This window comes from Schistocerca piceifrons, chromosome 4 (genome assembly GCF_021461385.2).
Source record: "Schistocerca piceifrons isolate TAMUIC-IGC-003096 chromosome 4, iqSchPice1.1, whole genome shotgun sequence".
NCBI classification, from domain to species: domain Eukaryota; kingdom Metazoa; phylum Arthropoda; class Insecta; order Orthoptera; family Acrididae; genus Schistocerca; species Schistocerca piceifrons.
Window position 1 is genome coordinate 472,721,344 of NC_060141.1, and position 24,654 is coordinate 472,745,997.

The 24,654-nt window shown below is 41.7% G+C and overlaps 1 protein-coding gene across 1 annotated transcript in view; it reads left to right on the plus strand.

The window, feature by feature from the left end:
• Positions 1-24,654, plus strand: part of LOC124795924 (methyl farnesoate epoxidase-like) — a 416,805-nt gene that overhangs the window by 34,703 nt on the left and 357,448 nt on the right. Inside the window, 2 exon segments of the mRNA XM_047260004.1 lie at positions 1,270-1,474; positions 14,921-14,955. Of these exon segments, the coding sequence (XP_047115960.1) occupies positions 1,270-1,474; positions 14,921-14,955 (240 nt within the window).

Sequence of the window (24,654 nt, forward strand, 5' to 3'; positions counted from 1 at the left end):
TAGCCATTAGACATCGCGAGAGAGCCGAATGGGGCCCTCCGCAGGACTCAGACTTCGAATATGGTCATGTGATAGGGTGTCACTTGTGTCATACGTCTATACACGAGATTTCGACGCTCCTAAACATCCCTAGGTTCGGTGTTTCCGATGTGATAATGAAGTGGAAACGTGAAGGGACACGTACAGCACAAAAGTGTGAAGGCCGACCTCTTCTCTGGACTGACAGAGATCGCCGACAGTTGAAGAGGGTCATAATGTGCAATAGACAGACATCTATCCAGACCATGACACAGGAATTCCAAACTGTTTCAGGATCCACTGCAAGTACCATGACAGTCAGGCAAAAGGTGACAAAACTTGGATTTCATGGTCGAACAGCTGCTCATAGCCACACATCATGCCGGTATATGTCAATCAACGCCTCACATTGTGTAAGGAGCGTGGACACCGGACGATTGAACAGTGGAAAAAGGTTGAGTGAAGTGATGAATCATGGTACACAATGTGGTGATCCGGTGCCAGGGAGTGGGTATGGCTAACTCCCGGTGAACGTCATCTGCCAGCGTGTGTAGTTCCAACACCGAAATTCGGAGGCGGTGGTATTGTGTCGTGGTTGTGTTTTTGATGGAGGGGGCTTGCACTCCTTGTTGTTTTGCGTGGCACTATCACTGATGTTTTAAGCACCGTATTGCTTCCCAGTATTGAAGAGCAATTCGGGGATGGTGATTACATCTTTCAACACGATCGAACACCTGTTTATAATAAACGGCCTGTGGCAGAGTGGTTATTTGATAATAACATCTCTGTAATGGACTGGCCTGCACAGAGTCCTGATCTGAATCCTATAGAACATCTTTAGGATGTTTCGGAACGCCGACTTTGTACCAGGCCTCACCTCTCCTCAGTGCAACACTCCGTGAAGAATGGGCTGCCATTCCCCAAGAAACCTTCCAGCATCTGATTGAACGTATGCCTGCGAGAATGGAAGCTGTCATCAAGGCTAAGGATGGGCCAACACCATATTTAATTCCAGCATTACCGATGGAGGGTACCAAGTACTTGGAAGTCATTTTCAGCTAGGCGTCCGGATACTTTTGATCACATAGTGTAGGTTAGCTAGACAGTATTAATCGACTACCTACTAAGCAGGCATTTCACTGAGGCATTGAAATTCACTTGTTATTGGACGCCTCTATTGATGTATTACTGGGTGCCTCCTTATGTCCGACGTGGTTCCCCCTGGTGGGCAACTACCCTGGCGTCTGTCAGCTGAGCAAGAAACTGGGATCGTACCAGGCGTTCACATATCTCGCTCAGAAGTACAAGTCGCCCGTGATGGGCCTTCGTCTGAGCGGTGACCTAACCGTCATCGTCTCCACCAGAAGCCTCATACGAGAGGTGCTGACGCGACCAGAGTTTGAAGGACGGCCCCAGAACTTCTTCGCGTACCTGCGCAGTCTGGGTCTGAGAAAGGGTGAGTTGCACTGCTTTACAAATATACGAACAGAGACTAAAGCTGGTACCAACCAAATAGCAAACTGGTATACAGAATCGATGTAGCAGTGATCCTATTGGTCGCGATTTAAAAAACAAAACAGAAATGATGTGGCTCAGTGGATAAGTGCCTGCAATGGGTCTAGATCCCAATCTGTACTAGTATAGTTGAAGACAAATAGAAAACGATGTACCATGAAGGAAGTTCGTAGATGTGATGTACATGTATAGAGAAACAAATGATTACAATTGCAGAAACATTGACTGATTTGTTCAAGAGAGAGAGCTTCACAAATCGACTAAGCAAATAATGTATTGGTCTAGCTCTTGCTCTTATTCAAGCAGTTATTGGGCTTGGCATTGATTGATAGATTTGTTGGGTTTCTTCCTGAGGGATATCGTTCCTAATTCTGTCAGACTGGTGCGTTAGATTGTCAAGATCCCTAGCATTTTGGAGGGCCCTACGCAGAATTCTCCAAATTTTCTCAGTTGGAGAGAGACTCGACGACCTTGCTGGTCAAAATAGATTTTGGTAAGCACGAAGACAAGCAGCAGAAACTCTCACCATAACCAGGTGGGCATTACTTGCAGAAATGTAAGGTGAAGATGGCTTGTCATGAAGGGGGGTAGAATATCGTCACCTACCGCTGTGCTGTAAGGGTGCAGCAGATAACAATCAAAGGGGTCCATCTACGAAAAGAAATGGCGCTCTAGGCCATCATTCCTGGCTGTCTGATCATATGGCGGGCGACAGTCGTGTTGGTATCCACCACTGTCCAGAACGTTGCGGTGTAACGACGTATTAGTTTTTCGTTTGATATATGTATGACCATGTGCAGACTTCGTCACCCACGTCAGTTACACTCACTTCAAAAATGATTTATATTCTTTTTAAATTGTCATAGAATGGTTCTTGAACGAAACTGTAAAACATCAGTTGAGTCGTGTGCAGAGAATTACATCACTTGGGCCAATTGGTTTTCGTAACTTTTTCGAATTTAAATTTCGTTTGTTTCTCCTCAGAAAATTATATCGACACACGTTATCTTGATCTAATCGATATCAGAATCACACATTAAATAAACTTTTTAGATTCAAAGTTTCGGCCAACGCTGTCGGAATCAATAATCTTGTCAAATATATTATTAATCCGTTCACATAACTCTTCATAAATAAATCTTCAAGACACGTGTTTCAACTTTAGTAGCATACACTATTTTATTAGCTTCCTACACATACAGATGTGAACTTGAGCGTTGACAGACAGTGACTAACTTTTCAATAAGGTTAAGATCATTATGACGTCATTGTTGTACAAAAAGAGTATAAAAATTCATTTTTAATTTTTTAGAAACACGACGCAACAACTCGGTTCCAGGATCTTCTGTTGCTCCTTGGCTGTCGACCCGCGACGTATAGCGGCCAGCAATTTCCTCTCTGGTCGCGGCAACGAAGATGCTGTCCCCGTTCGTTGCGCCGATCTCTCCGTACATGAAACACATAAAAAAAATACAAAACTTTTAGATAATTCACATTTATTACAAATAATAAGAAAACACATAAACAAAAACTAAATTAAACTTATAGTCACCTGCAAACTGGGCTGACTTGGTGGATGGGTGACGTTTAATTTCGTCCCACTACAACGTCTCCAGACACGTCTCCAGCCTGGAATCTCACTGATTGGATTAAAACTGTTTTCAGTGATGAACCCCTTTGGCTGTCATCCACGGCACCCTTATAGCACAACGATACGTTGATGATATTCTACGCCCCCTTTTGTTGCTCTTCATGGCAAGCCATTCTGGGCTTACTTTTCAGGAAGATAATGCATGCCTGTACGCGGCGAGAATTTCTACTGGTTATCTTCATGCTTGCGAAACCCTACCTTGGGCGGCAGTGCCCTCTAACCAGCTCGAGATTTTGAGGAGCTAACGCGCCAGTTGGACTGAATACTTGATCGATGTCCCTCAGGAAGGTATCGAACGACCCTGTCAATCAACGCCAAGCAGAATAAGTGCTTCCGTAAAGGCCAGATGTGGACCAATGCGTTACTTACCGACTTACTCAGTTTGTGAAGTTCTTTCTGTTGAATAAATCTTTCAATTTTTTCTAAATTTGTAATCATTTATTTGTCTGTACAAGCACATCACAACCGCCGATGTTATTTCGTGGTGCATGGTTTCTTTCCTGGCGAGTATTTTTTTCTGTCTATCGATTTTTTTCAGGTCTTGCAATGATTTATTAATGTGAATATACCTGATTACTCTGTAGTCACTCTACTACATCACTTATAGGTGTAGTCACTGTACTACATCACTTCCAGGCTTTGCCCACTTCTTACAACCACTCAAACAACACTGCAACATTACAACTGTACTGGAATATCACTTCAGCGTCTAACGATACGGGGAATTTTGTCCGAAACCCACCCACGAGTGCTTTACTGAAATGAAACTATGTGGTTCGAGAGACCTCTTCAAGTCTCAAACATCTATGATGTATATATGCAGACGGACGCTAGGGTAGTCCGTGCAGCTGTCCAAAGCCACTGTGCCTGTGTGGATTAGTGGTTAGCTCATCTGCCCAGTGAGAAGGAGGCCAGGTTTGAATCCCCGCCTTGGTACAATGTTTCAGTCGTCGCTTCCGTCTGCGTATATACATCACAGATGTTTGAGACATTACAAGGTCTCTGGAACCATATAGTTTCATTTGATGGGAGTGAGAGATACTCAGCGATCAAGGAGTTGTTCTGTTACAGAAAACGAAAAGAATTGGTGAGTTTGTTTACCGCATAGGTGTTGAAAGGCTTGGCGGTGTGACTCAATGAGCGAGCGGTAGGCTTATATCAGTACCTTGTAAAATCAGCTATGTGGAAGTAATATTTGATAACGAGACGGACTTCTCCAGGTGTTATAAGAAGCAATAAATTTCATTTGTTCCGATGGAAGCCTGAAGTGGGTTTTGCGTGTGTTCTCATTTTCGACTTTAGAGGAGGAGGAGGAGATTAGTGTTTAACGTCCCGTCGACAACGAGGTCATTAGAGACGGAGCACAAGCTCGGATTAGGGAAGGATGGGGAAGGAAACCAGCCGTGCCCTTTCGAAGGAACCATCCCGGCATTTGCCTGAAGTGATCTAGGGAAATCACGGAAAACCTAAATCAGGATGGCCGGACACGGGATTGAACCGTCGTCCTCCCGAATGCGAGTTTCGACTTTAGAATGTGATGAGATTTCGGAGACCAGTTGGTGATCGTGTAGTGACTGTTTGTGGTGCCTGTTTTCCAATCTAGTGGCCGGATCTGAGAGTCTTCTGAAATAAAGCTGGTGTGCAAGTCTTAAGGACGAAAATCACTTTCGGGTGATGTGCTACTGCCAAGTAACATAGCTCGCTGTAACTTAGACTATAAATAGAGAGACCTGCTTAATATAGTACTATAGGTTGCGCCCATGCATTATTATGTCTCTCCACACCAAAACCGGGACCACCAGATCGATCATATTTGACAATGTTCTTGGGTAAATTGTGTGGTCCCACCTCTCACCATATGAGGGTGCGTTCAGAATCTCTACTCACACACGAGGCAAAGAGAGGGTACCGGAATGATGTTAGGCAGATCTTTCGACAGATGGGTCATCAGCTACACAGCAAGACAAAAGAAGCATGTAAGAAATAGAGAGAAACTAACCTACCGTAATCATAGTGAACCTGTTCTCATCCGAGAAGAACACTGGACCCCACTTCCCTTTGATGTAGTTCCAATGCTCGTGTCACCATCGCAGACGTTGCCGATGATGTGCGAATGTCAATTGAAAACAACGTACTGGTCGTCGGGAACTGTAAAGCATCAGATAGTGTGGCTTGCAGTTCTGTTAAATGTGATTTCAATTACACCCACTGTTTGGGCGGGTTCACTCTTCCCCATTACACAATGCAGCGGTCATCTGCTCTTGTAGTTGATTGCGGCTGACTAATTCCTGCTGTCGCCGAGCAGTTCTAGCCGCTTCAGTCCGGAACCACGCGGCTCCTACAGTCGCAGGTTCGAATCCCTCCTCGGGCATGGAGTGTGTGACGTCCTTAGGTTAGTTAGGTTTAAGTAGTTCTAAGTCTAGGGAACTGACGACCTCAGATGTTAAGTCCCATAGTGCTTAGAGCCATTTGAACCATTTAATTCCTCTCTTTAGGGCAACAGTGTCCGTGCTTCGGAACGCTCCCTATGCATTTGAAACAACGCTGTGAGCAGTACCAAACTCCGGGCTACACTCGTCATACTTCGTCCTTCTTCCGGTTTCCAGATGTTTTTTTTCCCTGTGAAATCATTCAGATGGTGCGTCAGGCCATGGTGTAACGAACGGCCACAGTCCACCGTAACTGCTCGCTGATCTACGTACACTGTCTTTTCTCGTCCCTGCAACTTGCCTCTTGTTGCGGGAACAGCATAACTTGGCGCTATGACCACCTTGAGCTCTCTGCCATTAGATATCTGGCATCACACTCGGGTAGTTGATATGGTATGTTACTTTATCTATCTCGTCCGTAAGTTTTGCAGAACAGTCTAGTTGGATTGCTGCAGGACACTGATTAATGCTATACGAGCAGTGACAAGGTTAGCCGTGTTTCGCGGGCCAAATCGTGGCTGGCGACTGATGTTATATGTGTTAAAATACAGATAATTAGTCTGATCTACCAATAAATGGTTCCCAGAAACTCTGTGGGACAACACGTCGTGTAGGACGAAAAGGAACATTTTATCGCCACTAAACGTGGTGAGTCAGATCCGTGGCCGGAAGAGCCAAGGACACACCGAAGACATAGGACCATGTACGATAAAGCGTTGCTATTATTAAATCAATCTTCAGGATGAGGCCAGACTGTATGGTGTCTATCCTGCAGTAGTGGTCATTAAGTTCCACATAAATTTGCCCTGAATATAGATGTCCCTTTTACTAAATAAATAAAGCCAAAAAGGATAATATAAGAATATGATCCGACTACCCTTCAGGTATGATTCAGTATAGACACACACGCTTAGAGCAACAGATATTATTTGTCATCTGAAATAATTTTCGGCATACTGTTAGACAACGGAGATCTATTATTGCCAACACCAAGCCAAGAGAAGCCAATGTAACGCCCAATGTCGCAATCAGAACTGCTGAGAAAGTACTCGAACACACCCCTTCGACGTCCTCGAGAGTGCTCTGTTAATACGCCGTCACTGTCCTCGGCAGCAATGCGTGCTGTGCGAGTTACCCTGTCCGTCACCGACACCCGCTGCCCGCCCGCCCAACACCATGTTTACGTGAATGGACGCCATCGCGACGATGACCCCCAAAGATTGTTGAGACAGAGTAGACACGTTATGAGGCCACCCGCTCCATTGCCGCTGGCCTGGGCGCCGCCACAGAGAAGAATACACGATTATAACTTTAAATTAATAAATTCATGTGCCGTTAATGTTTCATGATTATTGTTCAGCGTGCCAGTCGTCTTGCTCCACCGCACTCTATGCTCCGTCATCCCGACAACAGCAGGGATCTTAATCCAGGCGCCAACATATCAGCGTTAGAAACGTTCAAGTCGGTTGACGCAGCCCATAGCAGGATCACATTATGCCATCACAGTCATAACCGTGTCGACCTTCACTCCCGTGCTACACAGTGCAGTGAATGAAGCATATTCCTGTTGAGCTTTCTGAATGTCTAATCGTTTGTGGTCATGTCGAATCGTAGGGCCATTAATTCCACACTCAGAGTGTCGTTTACTAAGCCTCAGGAACCTGCAGATTTCTAATTCTTTAGATGAAATACCAGGCAAATGTATTTAACACCAGTGAGGTGCAAATTTTGTAACTTATCAGGACCAGAGTAGCCATGTACTAAATCTGTACCAGTTACATGTGGCATTTGTAGACAGTTTCAACAGTTGGAGCAGGACTGCTCACAGTCACATTGGGCTATGGTCAGGTGTAAGTATTCATTTGTTGTATCGATGAGTGTAATATAAGTGTAGTTTTCCCATATTTTTCCTTAGTACCGCAGTAGCATAATCTAGTAGCATAATCTGAAAAGCGGTCGAAACACTTGCTGCTACTATGGGTGAAACTTTCACTACTTAAACGGAGCGAGTAAAAGCCCATGAGCAGGTCTTCATTTAGAGCTACATAAGCAAGGTGACACTTCACAAGCTATGGTACAGCAGTCAGGAGAAGTTAAGACAGTGTGAAGTGCACCCTCCCCTTTTTTCGATCCGTCAGCAGCAAATTTAATAATGCCTTTTTCTGGAAAATCAATATAGGACGTAACTGTTCACTACAGACATGTTAGCTATTGCGAAATTGTGCAAATGAATGAATGAAACATGTCTGCATGAAACCCCCGCTAAACCCGCTGGGCAGAACAGGTAATTAGGATTGTGGAAAGGGCCAAATAAGGTTGGGGTCAGTTTCACCTTCTAATTGTAATTTAATTACACATTTACAACAAAAGTGGCACATAGCCGAACCTTTACCAAATGCAACTCTTTTACGGCTGAAGACCCCCAAACAAGAAATTTTAAAATCAACAAGATAAAAATGCAGTTAAAATAGCAAATAAAATAATTAAAAAGACATACATCACAGCTAGGTTGAAAGCCTCAAGGCAAAGTAGATTGAACAAACGTATGCAAAGTGCAATACAAACGGTTGAAGGCCACAATTAAGTTTCAAAATTTTAAAAAAATATTACCATAATCTTTTAAAGGCAGAAGGCCGTAATGTTTAAGCTTGAAAGATAATTTTAAGAAAAAAGTTGCAAGGCTGAAAGCCCACAATTAATTTTCGAAATTTTTTAAAAAATGTAACCATAATACTTAAATTTTAAGTAGCTGGAAGCAGATAATTAAACCGCAGTGGGAAAGACAATAAAGACAATGGCACTCAGAAGCCTCCAGGTAGGTCGGTCTGGCCTCGTTCACTTAGGTGAGACCGATGGTGAACCCAACTACACTTGATCCATCGGAATCCAACCAGGGGACAGCCACGGACCGACCAACACAACGACTTGATTGCTATCAATCAGTACATGAGAACTCAAACACAAAAGGTTACGAACGTGATAATCCACAATGAAGTAGGTATTAGCTGTCAAAATTACGCACCATGTTGGACAGCGACAACAGGTGAGGATAGGATACTGCCTGAAATTACGAATTACGTTAGTGGCCAGGGCAGGTAACCAGAACACTAACGGCCACATGGCAGAAAATTCCGCTGGTGCACTCGAATTGTAGTCAACCAATATAGTTAATTGCACCGCATGGCGGCTAAATTTCAGCAATAGAAACACTCGGTGTTGCTCATAGGAAAACCTCCCCAAAAGCGAACCACCGAAACGAACCACCACAACATGAATGGACGTGGCTTGGGTAGTTGAAACCACTACTCAGTTTTGACGTCCTGGGTCGGTGAACCACGAAGCTCGAAGCAATCGGACAGCTCCAAACACGCTCCGACACTGCGCAGGGACCACCAGCGGACCCAGCCGACTGCACCGCTCGGAGATAACTTCCCCGGTCCGCAGCAACCCTTCCGACTCCTCTCAGAATGACGACAACATCTAAAATAGTCTTCAGTGGACATACGCTAACTACACACACAACCTGACAAACACTTGCATGAAGTCCTGAACGATAACAGACAGTAACTAAGTATGCACGAAGATAAATCGGGAGTCGATGCACACACACACCCACACACACACACACACATAGCCGACTCACGAACAGTCGGAGAGCCAAAACGCGTCGTCCGGTAGGGCGACCGACCGACGATTCACCAAGACCGTAGCCCAGCTCAAGTGATGCGTGGAGGCAATGGTCGGGCGAGCGATGTCGGCGCAGACCTCATTGCTGCTCCAACACGACAGCACTAGTGCCGCATTACAACTACCCGACTGACAGGTCCGTACTGCTCTCCAAACACGTTCCAACTGACTGGCAACCCAAAATTTAAGCAGCAGCGGCATTCGAAGACGTTTTGATTCTGAACCAAAGATGCTCCCCCCTTTTTTTAAATATCATAACCACTTTCTTTTTTCCTAAACCATGGGTGCCGACAGAATTTTTACGAAACAGGAAAGGAGATGCTATCTGTGATTTATGGAATTATACACTTTCCTTTTATGCAAATGGCCAAAAGTTCAAAGTGGTGTGGTCGAGCGGTTCTAGGCGCTTCAGTAGGGAACCACGTGGCTGCTATGGTCGCAGGTTCGAATCCTGCCTTGAGCATGGATGTATGTGATGTCCTTAGGTTAGTTAGTTTAAGTAGTTCTAAGTCTAGGGGACTGATGACCTCAGATGTTTAGTCCCATAGTGCTTAGAACCATTTGAACCATTTTTTTTCAAAGTGGTAACATAATACACATCACTAAAATTGTTAATAGGATTACGCAATCGTTCTGACAGATTAGCGTGATAGGCACTTAAACCGAGTGAGTTTACTACAAAGTAGTTCATAAACCAAGAAGTTAGCGTACAAATATGGACACAATGAGAAGAAAAATTGGAGTACTGCAAACAGTAAGCCAAAATATAGCTGAGTGGCAGAAGCAAGAGATGTAAGATATAAATCATTCAAACAATAGCAACATTTTGTGATGCATGATGGCTTCCTATGCAGATCAATAAAGTGTGTACCATGCATTGCAGGTTTAGCAGTGTCCAGAGACGAAGTTTTGCAACAAATGCAGGGGCACATGTTAGCAAGTCATGACAGTTGCAAAATTGTGGCTAGGTGAGTTGCTGGAAAAGCTGTGGAAAACTAAGAAACTTGATATGGAAGAGCACATCAAAAATGTATACCTTGTGCACAAAGGGCTGATCTTAGCCACCCAGAAGTTTCACTGCAAAAATTTGCCAAAAGCGAAAAACCATTTGAAATGATTGGATAAGATTTCTTAGGACTATTTCATGTAACTCCTGAACGGAATAACTACATGTTAACAATAATGATCACTTTTCCTGGTACAAAGAAACCCAGACAAATCCAGACAAACAAGCTAACACAGTAGCGCAAGCCATAGTAAATAACTGGATCCTCAAGTTTGGAGTATTGGAGGCTATAATAACAGACCAAGGGCATAAATTTTGTATCACGTCTATTGCTTTACATTTGGAAGAACAAATCTCTTATATCCACAAGGAAATGGACAAACAGAAAGGGTTCACAGGACGATTTCCAATATGTTAAGTAACTACGCTAACAGCCAATATGATAATTGGGAGAAATATAAATTCATAAATTCAGCTAACAATTCTAAAGTTCACTCCAGTTCCAATCTTGCACGATACAAGTTGGTATAGCGCTGCAAAACACCTTCTCCTTTTGAAAAGATAAAATGCAAGCTTGAAGCTAACAGTGAGTCAGTAAACGAATTCACAAAACGTCTATGGGAAGTGTGGCAAAGAGTAAAACAGGCCAATAGAAAAGATTTAGAACCTCTGAAACAGGCAGAGGAACGTATAGGAAAACTACAGTAACACAGAGTAGGTCAGTGAGTATTATTAACCAACTCATATACACCAAAAGACAAAACCAAAAAAAAACCACAGCCTGAAACAAGTCATTGAAATGACCTCACTGCAAATTTTAATTTCCAGTTGCCAACTACAAGCTCTGTAGTTCACGTTAGTATGGTTAAACCATTCAATGAAGCTCCTGATGCTTTACAACAAGTTCTACCAGTTACAAGTCAGGAAAAAAAACATCCAAACACGCTATGACACATGCGTCTAATGACTATCTAGTTATGTACAATATGCCTTATGTATGCAAATCGCGAAATAAAATATTTTGGTCAGATATTTTTGTATTGATTTAGAGTTTACTGTACATTCTTTATGTTTAATTGTTGCTATGTACAGTTTGTTTTCTTTTTCTTCACGTGTAAACACGTTTTCTCAAGAGGGAAGCAATTGATGAAGCATCCTTTAATTAGATGTCATACCACCATAGAAATGTAGGGAGGTTATTTTTATCCTGATAACACTTCACGTAGTGAAGGGAAGAGTACCCAGTACAATTTGGAAGAGCTGCCCAATTCTGGAATATTGTCGTCCAGACAACTGGATGGATTAAATAGTCATCGGTGACGATTAAGATAAAACTTTGAAATGTGGGAAATCCGAAATGATATGTGCAGGTTACAGGAGATGTTGACGATATGACATACGAGAGAGAGAGAACACATCCAAACCAGTTGACGGATATAGTAACACACGTTTATCAGAAAGGAAAATAAGATGGTTGTATGCAGGAGGGAAGATACTGAAAACCGTATTTGGCATAGCAGACAGCGAAGACATATGAAACCTAGATAGTACACTAGAACAAACTCAAGCACTATTATTAATCTCAGAACAAAGGGAAGTTTACAACCTCCATCATTAGCACAGTTACAAGGATGTACAAGGGAAAGCATGACGATTCGTCCAGCCAGAGCTATACAGACTGATGCACAAGCAACTGAGGTAGAGCTATTATTAAGGAAAACTGCGGTATCAAAGTGTCAATGGGAAGCGCTTGCCCCGCAACCACATTTCCAGAAAGTGTTATCGTACTGGATATAGTCAGTTTCCTCACTAGAAATTGTCATCATAAACTGTTACCAAAATGAAAAGCTCATTGTCATGAGCAAAGTAGACTACAAAACAGTGGGGTAATAATAAATAGCACAACATGTGATATAGCAAGAGAAAATTTCGTCTTCCAGCTACTACCACGGGCTCAACCACGACCCATATCTTATAACATACTCTGTATTGGCTGGATAAACCGCGAGAAGTGTTACTCACCCATTCCACAACACGTTAAATTCCGACCTATTGCACTCACTAGATGAGCTGATAGCATCACAAACAGGATGAATTTTGGCAGAACAAATGTTCCAACATATTCAGAACTATACAGATAAACAACAGTACATCATGACGATAAGCATTTTCACCAACAGTGCTCTCACGATTCTATTAACAGTTCGTGCATTCTCTTGTTTGGGACATAAAATTAATACTCCACCGGAGTCATCAATCCACCAAACACCTGCCCAAATTTAGTATCTTAGTAAAATAGTGTAAGATAATGCAAAAATATAAATTTGTGTTAGAAAAGGGGACTCAACAGACACAATATAAGATTGAGAAGAGAAGAAAAAACTTTTTCAGTACATTTTTCAAACATTTAAATAACGTAAAAATGTACATTGTGGAATTATCTATGCAACATACCTGTCATGAGATTGCTTCAGAGCAAACTAAAAAAAAAAAAAAATTGGAACGAATTTTTGAAAGGAGAAGGAAGCGTTACTCAGCAGGAATGTATAATATTAAGAACAAGTAAAATTTTCCAATGCCTCCTCCAGCCAGCGCCCAATCAAGGCAAGAGTGTCCAAGGCCCATGTCACAATCAGAACGACAAACAGCCAAAGACCTGACATTGAGAAAAGAGTAACAAACCTGGAAGATACTTTGTCAACTCATGTGAGCAAGAGGCCTGAATCGTTGACTCAGCGACATGACCTCAATAAGGAAAAGACATAACGTCATTCTAACTGCACAGCTTGATTTCATGAGACAGTAAAAGTTTCACAAGAACATCTATAAGTCTGTTGATACGGCTGAAGACCTGAAAGCCATTTTTGCGAAACAGACCATAGTTGGTCATAGCCAACCAAGCATAACGCCATTGTCTCAGACGAGCAGTAGCAAATACCAGGCTCACGAGCCTTCCGAGAAATTGCGTTGCAATACACCAGCTATGAGGCTGAGCCTGTGATGTGGTGCCACCATTCACCAAGATTACTTCCAACTTCGAAACTGCTACTTGTCTGATCTGCCGTAGTTGGTCGCTGTGAGCTGCTAACGTTGCAACCTCCAATGAAGAGACTAGGATATTTTTACCTCTGGCTTGCTGAGCCAAACTGATAGTCTTTGATGCCTCATCCATTTGTCCCAGAAATTGGGAGTCATGCTAAACGCTGCTGCTCCAGACTAGTATATGTAAGCAGTCACTTACTTCCCTAGCCCTCCTTGGTGGAAGGGTGACACTGTGCAGAATTGCTGAGAGATTACCCACGCACACACCTTCAATGTCCATGAGAGTGCTCTGTTAATACACAGTCGCTGTCCTGGGCAGCAACACCTACTCTACAGTCTACATTGGCAGCCAGTGAGGCCTGCCCCTGCCTAACACCAATTTAATGTGAATGGATGCCGCTGGGGCGACGTCCTTCAAAGATTGATAAGACCGTGTAAACGCGTTCCAGGGCCATCCAATGCACTTCTGTTGGCTTGGACGCCGCCACAGAGGAATGCACGATTGTAAACGTCAAAGTAATAAATTCGTCTTCTGTTAATGTTGAGCGATTAATGTCCAGCACCCTGACCTACCTGTTCCACTGCACACTCCTAGTTTCATCATCCCAACAGCAAGGGTCTCCACGCAGGCCCCTAGAACACTGAATCGAATCTTCGATCTCAAAGGTATAATCTAGACAGTAGAGGATCACTGGGCACTGTGGTCACAAATGCTAAGGTCAGCACTGTAGTGGCATCAAAATTCCTGGAATTATGACATCAGCATATCCATACACTCACCAAGACTGTTTCAGCACTGTGCCAGGAATTCTGGCATCATCACATCCCCAAGGCGGTGACATAATCACTTCTGGAATTCTGGCATCATTGTGTTACTGCCATGTGAAGGCAGCCACACCAGTCCGCAGTCCCCAGCACCTCCACGACCTGCTACTTCATCCCCCTACTCCCCCATTCCATGCAGAATTAATGTGCATGCAGTGCTGATTTGCTCCCGCTCTAATGTAGAAAAGCTGTGAGCTGGCAAAGCCTATGATTGGACCCTCACAAGAATGACTTGATATGTATGATATTTTTTAAAACATAATGCTACCTTGTCACTGTCATTTCTTCACTGTCTGTATGAAAGTCTAGATCACATTTGTTCAATTGATGAGACGCTTGTTTTGGTCAAGAACGACTTTAACAAGTCTATTTGTTGTAAATATCTATCAGATAAATGTTCTCAAAGCTTTCTGCATCAAGATTTGAAATGTATGATAATGCGGGATTGTATGACTGTAGACAAAAGGTATATTGTTCAACAAATAATGGCAATTCAAAAGATTGGCAAGTCGATGGATTTCCTTAGTAGGTCCTCCAGCACAACATTCTTCATATGCTGGAACTATACGCCCTTTTTAAAATGTCTGTCCATTCTTTCTCCACGCAAGAGGCGGTAATGACAATATAACAGAAATAAATTACCTAGAAAGACCCTCACTGCGATTACAGTATATATTCATCCATCTGTAATAATTATTATGATGTGTATATGACTTTATGCTTTTGGTTTTTGTGTTATTATTACAGTGCCAGTAGGGCTGCAACTGGAACAAGAAATGGAGGTAATCCACACATGACAGCAGTAGCAACAGTCGACAGGTGTTTATAGCAATCAGGAGGAATGCTGTAAATTTGTCACTATGGAAATAGATATGTCCTACAAAAATTGTTGATAAACACACTGATATAGGACGTGCTAACTAATAGATATGACCAACTGTAGTTGCACAGTGCAATGGTTGTGATGATGTAATAATAACAACTTTAGATGTCATGTCAATAAGGCGCTGAGCATATGGCATGCTGTGTGAATGTGCTACCTTTTACTCTGAGACGCTTGTCAACCACAAGTTGCAATATTCAGCACTCAGTATATGTCATCATCACTTCTAGCTAACAGATGCACTGTGTCCTCAGGAAGCTTGACAGTGAGCATGATCGCTCTGAATTTAACATCAAAGATGAGCCGATAGTATAGGTAGAGTATTCTTTTCTTTTTTTAATTTGCGAGTAGTATATACTCACAGCAATCGATAAGTAGTTCACCCATTTGTGATGGGACCGTCAAAGTGTAAAGATGCAGACACACACATCAAGGCCCCCTGACATGAGACGTTTTAAGTATTAGCACCGGTAGTGGTGAACAGGTTATTAAGGCGCCAAAACAAATATGCTTAACTAATAATTCTTTTCCTTGTAGGCGAGGTTGCAGCATGTAAATATTGCTGTTCAATCGAACCCACAGTTTAAACACTAATGGCAGTTGGCATCTCAGTATCAGCGTTATATCAATCCAGGAATTCTACCCAGTGGTGGCATTTGAAAATCTCCACTTAATGACATCAAGGTAATATTATCCAAGGTGAATCACGTCGACTATGCTATGTGTCAATTGATATTTCAACGTTGTTCCGTGGAAACAATGGATGCCCTTAGTTTTATACAGCCAATATCTAAGGAAATTTCACTGCATCGCGCCCAGTAGTCTCACAGAACATGCACGTTGTATATCACACAACAGCATTTCGGGGACAGAGAAATAAGTTACTGAAGAACATAATGCTATTCAACAGAACTTGCGGTTGTTAAAATTATGACAGTTGTAACAAGCTTAGTCTCCCACGGAAATGTTTAAACCAGTAACACTATGGATGGAGGTATGAAAGAAGAAGAGGGAGGATGTGCTATTACAATTTCACCATCTATCACAGTGATTGTGCGTAAAACAGAACGTGCAGGGTCATCAAAAGGAAATCATATATGTTTGATAATCACCCTGCACGTTTAACCAAGAATGCAAAGCAAGTTGGGAATGAGTAATTTGAAAGGACACTTGTTGTTGTACTGCTGCAGGGAATAGAGTTCAGATAAGGGACAGGTTTCAGAAATTAGTGCTAGGAAATTTCACAGTACCAATTTGTAAATTTTAAGCCTAATGAAATTACTCACTTCAGATTCAGACACCATGCGAATAGAAAAGCCTTGAAATTAACGGCAGCGGGTGTCTATAATCTAAAGTATAGAAACTATCCAAAAGTTTATGTAGGTCAGACTGCCAGTACGTTTGAAATACTCTTCAAACATCACACTTCAGTTCAGAATAATAAAACAGTATTTGGTGAACATTTTCTAACACAAAAGGATGCTGTTTGAACTATGGATATGCATTTGGAAGTGCTACAAATAGATTCAAGGGCACTTCTTGAAAATATTTGAAGAAACTAAGATTTTTACACAGCACCTGCAACAGCCTAGCAACACATTAAGTCAGCATAACATTTTATCAACAGTGCATTTGTTAGAGCCTCTGAAAGCGTCTTTCAGTCGCCTACCTCACTACAGAGCAGAAATGATGAACAGCCCCACTCACCAACAAGAAGAGTATTGGCAGCGCATTGGATCAGCCACCGTCTTAGCCAGCATGCAGACTGGCTTCCATACGTACTGCAAACCCATGCCAAACAACGCCACCAAGCCGAAACAAATACAACTAACCATAACTGTCGCACCTTGTTCCCTGCAACTTCAGTTGCCGCACATAGTTTCATTTTCATAATTTATTGTTTTACGCCATTTATGGTTTTAAAAAAATTTTATGACACTTCATACAGTTCTAGGTCATTTACATAATTCCACTTACGTAATTTTACTATCTTTTTGTCTTCTACTATTTATACAATCATTTTTGTAAGCCTATACTTTCAATATTACGAAGGTAAAATTTTTATACAGTTTTATTTTCACAATCTAAATATCTTAATATTCTATTTGGATTTCATTACTTTATTTCCACTTTAGTAATCTACTATTTATCCCCTTTTTTTACATTTTTACAGTCCGCCACTGGTAGCTGAGTGGTGTCATACCTAACGGCCTGGGGGACTGATGACCTTAGCTGTTTAGTCCCCCTTAAACATCCCAACAACCACCACCACCACCTAACGCCCTGGGTTCGATTCCCGGCTGGGTTGGAGATTTTCTCCGCTCAGGGACTGGGTGTTGGGCTGTCCTTATCATCATCATTTCATCCCCAGCGACACGCAAGTCGCCGAAGTGGCGTCAACTCGAAAGACTTGCACCAGACGAACTGTCTACTCGACGGGAGGCCCTAGCCACATGGCATTTCCATTTTACATTTTTAGACATTCATTCTGGTATTTTAGACAAGGCTTTTGTTTTTACATAATTGACCTCTCGAAATTTTAATGTAAAACCCTCTTCTGTTAAACCCATAACGTCCCTGCCACTATCCTTTCCTTTCCTCCCCCCCCCCCCCCCCCACCACTGCCTTCTTTGCCTGTTCTCAAACCATCTTGCTCCAGTTTATAGCTCTACGATTTCACGCCCTTTACATTTTACATACACACTGTTGGACGCTATTAGTATTTTAATGAAAATTTTTACATAATTGTATGGTCTATTGTTTTAGCAGAACCCCTCCAGTTAAACTCATGGCATCCCCACCATTCTATCACTGCTTCCTTTCCCCTACCGAGCCAGACTCTCACTCCATTGTCCCTTCCATTTCCTGCTCTCCCATAAATCCATCATAAACCTATTTAAAACATTCACCACTGTTGCAAAATACTGTGCTGTGCTATGTGGTTCTCAGTAGACAACTACTTAAGTAAATTTATCTGCTGTGGCACTACAAACTGCTCTAAAATTTGTCTACTTTCTTAACGATAAACACCTCTGATAGCTGAGCCTCAACCATCACTTTATCACACATAACAAAATTCAGTCCATCACTTGTCCATATCCTTGCTGGTTTACCATTCCACCCCAGGATGTCAGTTGCGACGAAAATCTGTTTTCCGACCTCCTCTCTTGGGTTTGCCGTCCATGAATCACTGGTCCTTCAAACTTCTACTTAAATTCGTTATATATAGCTAAATTTTTTCCAATTTTGGAAAATATTATTATAGTCTAGCAGATCCCCAGTAAAACACTTAGTTTCTGTTTCCCATTCTCAGTGCGTTGCTTTGTCACTCCTTCACCAGCAAAAATATTCTGGCATTTCACATTTTTAATCTGTGAATTTGCAACCTTTTTCGTAACATTATCAGAGTTTTGATCGCCAGAGGAACAGCAGAATATGTACTTGCTGTTCCTGCTGCGCTGCTTTGCAACAGTCTTCGGCTTCAATGTCTGACCACTGTTTGGCCACTTCCTCAAGTGTATTTAGCTCTAACTAGCAATCCTCCACACCACTACATACCTCATCTTATTACCCATCGATTCCACTTACTACTCGGTTCTCAACTGAATCGACACAACAGATAACAAGACCAACATTAGCTACAATTTTGCCCACTTTTGCTGTAATATCTTTCAACTTATTCTCAATTAGCCAATGCCATTGTCTGTTCCACCCACTGCATCCGACTGGTAGCTGCCCAAAGTCTCGAGCGCAGCACGCCTCTGCGTTGTCTCTTTCTTCCTTCTTGCGTTTCCTCCATGTCTACTTTCCACATGCTTAACTACTACTGCTACACATTAGTACATACATAAATGCTGCAAATTTTATGCTCAGAGCCTCCGCACGAAACTGCCTAAAATGCATTCAGGACCTAGAGTACAAAATTTCACTTGTGAAATGTTTTGATGTAATTTATAACTTCCCTGTTTTTATTGATATAATTGTAGCTAACATATTTACTAGTTGCATCGCATTGTGGTGATCATTTTGATATGCTTGGGTTTGCCTTACTATTCTTTCTTTAATAATTACAAATCATAAACACATTTAAGACTGACTATCTTTTGTAAGTATTAAACTCTTGCCAGTGTCCAGATTTACTTACATAAGAAAAGACGAGCTGCCGGCATCTTTTCTACTATTAGGGTGAAATCTTCTGAGTACCTGCGTTAATCCTCCTTTTGTTGCTGATCATACAGCCTTGCCATAGGAATTCTCAGATGCCACCCTAGGCCCAATTCTCCTCCAACCTAGCCAATACTTAAATTCAAATCTCAAATGTTTTCGTCAGCCTGTGATTTATCCAGCATATGTGTTGAGTTACGTGGTCCAATTTCATCCTTTTTCCGCAAGAATTACCGCCATAAAATCATTAGTAACATGTAGAATACCAAAAAGGTAGATAAATAATGCTTCACGTACTCGCTTCTGGCTTGTGATAGAAATTACTCGAGTTATACAGTGCCTGCGGATACATATGAAACAAGTAACATCTGCAAGCATTATAACTTCAAAAGCACCTCGATCCTCATCGCAGTCCCAGACCTGCCAAAATTCTAGAGGTAGAACTCTAATTATTCGGTATATGCTTACTGTCTGGATGTAAATGAGAAAAAGCAAACCATGAAACGGGAAGCATAAAGCAGTTGGGCCTCTCTGCTTTTCCAAAGTAGTCGGTGATTTACTGCTATTCGTCAAAGGTGAGAAGCATCACTACTTCTTGGCCAAGGGCATGTCTCACCTACTTTCCTCCCGATTGTCGAAACAACATAGGACATTTTTGCTGTAGGCGCCTCAATTCTTTTACTACGAGTATTTAGAAAAACATCTGACTGACTGCTTGAGCGAGGAAAGTGTGGAAATCTCCTGTGAATACAAAAAGTCTTAAAGTTCAAGAATGTCCGACATCAGGAACACCATCCCTTTGTTATATACGCTGACTTTGAGTGTTAACTAGTTCCTGTGGCATGCTGTGAATGTGATCCCAAGCCCCCTCACACCACTTTCAAAAAACGACACATACCATATGCAACTGTATATCAAGGTGGACGCTCATATGATGCTAGACCAAGCAAATTTGAATCATACAATATGCATAATCCTGCAAGATAGTTGCTCTCCAACCTCGAAAAACTTTCGTTGTGTGTTATTATTTATGGCAAAAACATTCCAATGATCAAATCGTGAGAGAATGACGCCTTATACAAGCAGACAGGTGAATTTTATAATTGTGGCCTGCCATTGGATATAACAGATGAAACGGCACTTAGATATCATTGTCATCTAATGGGAAAGTTCTGCACTGCAGCTAACAGCGCGTGCTACTTGAAGTACCAACTGCCTCTACAAAAACCGTTTTTTTCGTAATTTTAGCGGTTGTGATACTCATTGTTGAGCACTTAACATGATTTTGTGTTGAAGGCTGGGCAGGTCAGTGTTATACCCGACAATGTAAAAAAATACATTTTCATTTTCCAAATGAATCATATCTAGAAGATCGTTTTTGAGAAATTCCAGAGTGTATATCTGGGTGGATACACTCTGGATCCTGCCTTCTATTAACCTGCGCCAGGACTTTCGTGTCATGCACTGTTAAAAAAGAAACACATATCTCAATCGACCTGTCGTCAGATTGAAAGGGGAGATCAAAACTGTGGTACTGATGCTGGTAATGAATATGTTCACGAGGAAGACCTGGAGTATCTCATCACTTTGCATGATCTGCACACGACTTAACACTTTGTTTCGAGTGCCTAGTCCCACAAAATACTTCTGGCCCCAAGACAATGCTGTGGAATAAGCAGAGAGAAATTCTACACTGCAGAAACCTCCAGCAGTGTCTCAGATTGGGGATGCAACTTGTTACGATCATCTGTATTATCTCCTTCTACCAGCACTACAGGAATATTCAGTAAAGTCTCAGGTTGGGGATGCAACTCGCTAGAATCACCTACGTTATCTCCTTTGACCAGCATGCCTGGTTAAAGAAGTACTTTGACGTTAATAACGAACAGAGTGATTATGGGAAAGATTTTAATAAATTAGTGAATAATTCAGTCGCGAAATTCATTTAGTTCACTTTTAGGACTGGTATGATGACGCTATAGGTTACGTTGCCAGGCCAAATTTTAAGTGGACCACAATCTTCAAAGGAGAACTGGTGACTGTGGAGATGGCTAAGGCTTAAGTAGAGTTACCGAAGCCTATCTATATGGGTAGGTGTATTATGGACCTCTCCGAACTCTAAATTTACAGATTCCAGTACGAGTTCGCTAACTTTGCTCGTGTTACCTTATAAGGATGCAGACGCTTTCATATACTAAGCTAAAGGCCATGATTCATATGAAGTAATTAGCTACAATACTGAGGAATTCGACCTTACTGGACATGCAGCTGATATTCCTTACAGCATAATATCTTAGAAGAAGAAAGTTATCGGCCTGACGAAAAATGAGATGGATGGCTTTCTTATTGTGGAGTTTGTGGGGTTCAGATCAAAAATGTACAGATATTGTATAGATGCGGGTGTCACCCAAAGATGGCTGTGCAGTGGGCGCTTACGATCAAATCTATGAGGAGAGTTTGAAGAGCGGTGTTCCACCTCGGTATGTGGTGCACCAACTAATATTTCAGCTGCTAGGCAATGCTATCATTAGCCAAATCTCTCAATGAATATGCCCTATATTAACATGTTCATCAGGAAGGCTTTCTTGTACTTAGAGACAGTTCAACTGTTGGTATTTTATAAACTGCAGGTGTGTTTGTATGGTGTTATTGATTGACTGGGTTGAAAATAATAACACAAATTTTTTTTGGATACGATTATTTACATAGCGACAATTACACTATATTCCTCCTGATTCTATACACACTTGTGAACTGTTGCTGTGCTGTATCATGAGGAACACCTCTACTTCTTTTCCTGTTGTAGCTCTGATAGTTCTGTAATGACAACAAAACATACTTAAGCACAACGTTAGGCACACATCATTTTAATAATTGTTTCAGAAGGATGAGTACTTACAGCAATTCCAGCGAGGGTCATCCGAAGTAATGCAGTTCTGTTATATTGTTGTTTATGCTGCTTGTGTGATGGAGGACTGGACAAACATTTTAAAAAGGATATACGATTCCAGCAGATGCAGAATGTTATATCAGTGCACCCAGTCAGGTAACGATTCTTCTTGCCGTTCTTTTGCATTACCCTTATTTGTTGAACAATATCGTCTTGTCTACAGCCACATGCCCCTCCAGGATCAAGGCATTCCATTCCTGATGCACAAATCTGTGAGTATATTTCTCTGATAGATGTTTCTAATAAATATACTTTTTAAAGCAAGAGTCCTATCAGTTTCAACACATGAGACCTAGGCGTATGTACAGAAAGCAAAGAAATGACAGCAACACTTCAACGTTTTGCATTTACAAATATCTTATAAATTCTATAATCTAAAACCATGTGTTAGTAAAGCAATAGAACTTCTTGCTGGCTGTACAATTTGTACAAGATGAGGAGTGGTTATTATGAAAATAATAATTAGGCTGCGACCACAAGGTCATATCTCTTATTAATCCTGTGTAAGGCACTAGTGCAGGGCCCTATGGTTACTCAGTACCAACTTCATGGGAAGTATACTTCTTTCAAACAAACAGATGGAAGAAACAAAATATTAATAATGATATGACATTGTCTTTTGACTTGTGATTATTAGCTCCCAATGAATACATCTGTTTTTACATAGAACAATATGATTAACATTACATGAATCCTGTGGTGGACGGGTACACGCCGCTATCGTACAAAGACTTACTCTTCTGGATAGCCAAGGAATATACAATCTGCAGAAACGCTTTGGTGAACAAAATACTGGCTTGCTTATTTATGAACCAATACAGTACGTAAGCAGAATTGAAGCTGCCTCATGTTAATCGTAACCATGAATATTACTCTGCTATTTATTCTCCTTTCATAACCATGGAGTATTACGTTTCTGACGTGGCCACCAAATCATAAGTAAAAGAAAAATATTACCTTGTATTCCAGAGTAGACGTATGGATTAATACTGTATACAGTTCTCAGTATGATGTCGTGAATGTGAATTGTAAGCTACTTTCAGATTTCGCTCTCCATCTTTTTCGGTAAGATTCAATACAGTCACGCTCAAAAGCAACACCATTGCACACAAGGAAATGCACACCTTCATTCCAGAACAGCTCAAATGGAACACACACGCAAAAGAAGGTTTTGCGCTCCTTCAGATGTGCAAACCACGTAGAGCGTCTCAGCGTCCTCAGTTGTCATTGGTTGACGGCGTTCTCCTCTCAAAGATTTTGGCAAGATAAACTAGCATGACAGATGTTGAAGTGAATATACTGAAAATCAGTCACTGGATGCAGATACGACAGCAGAGATTATTCATGCTTAGTAAACATGTAAGAACAAATGTGTGCGAAGTCCTAAGGGACCAAACTGCTGGGGTGATTGGTCCCTAGACTTACACACTATTTAAACCAACTTATGCTAAAAACGCGCGCGCGCGTCCACACACACACACACACACACACACACACACACACACACACACACACATATCCATGCCCGGGGGAGGACTCGAACCTCCCGTGGGAGGGCCTCGCAATCCGTGACATGGTGCCTCTAACCAAGCGGCCACTCAGGGCAGACCATGCAAGAACATAGGAGGAAGGAAAAATATTAGGGTTTAATGTTCCGTCGACGTAGAGGTTATCAGAGATGGATCACAAGCTCGGATTATTTCTAGGATGTGGAAGGAAATTGGCCATGCCCCTTCAAAGGAAATAGCATAGGATTTCCCTGGAAATGTTTAGGGAAATCATGGAAAACATAAATCTGAATGGCCGGACATGAATTTGAACTGTTATCCTCCAGAATGCGCTAACCACTGCACCACCGGGCTTGGTGTAAGACCGTAGTATATGAAAGTTGGCAAATTATAACAGATTACTTTCAAGATTTACTTTTTATGTCAAAACGAAGATCTTGTGTAGCAGTTGCACTAAAAAGTTGGCAAGAAAATAGTTTTTCTCCTGTGTGTGGATATTACAGTTATTTATGAGCCACTAAAAGTTCAGTTTCATTCAGATGTTTTCGTTTAATATAACTGACCAGAGATAATTTTTCTTTTGACATACACTATAAGACAAAAAAAGAACAACGCATGACAAAGGAGTTATGCAAATTGGTCATAAACTAATATTCATACAGCTATTGACCAAAACACAAAACTGCAAACTCTGTCACCCAGTGGACGAATATATGACTTTGCAGCCCAATTTCACCGCATACCTGACATGGGTAGTGAACAGGGGACATATCAATACCAGGACATAAAATTATTGCGAATTTTATTCCATGTGCTCAGCTGGACAGTAACTATTAGTCACACACAGTCACATGAATAATATACACAGATATCAGCGTTTGAGACAGGACGAGTAGCTAGGTTCAAAGAAGCTACTTAGAGTAATCGGCCAACCGCCCGACATTTGAATAGGAGCGATACCACTATCGGACGATGT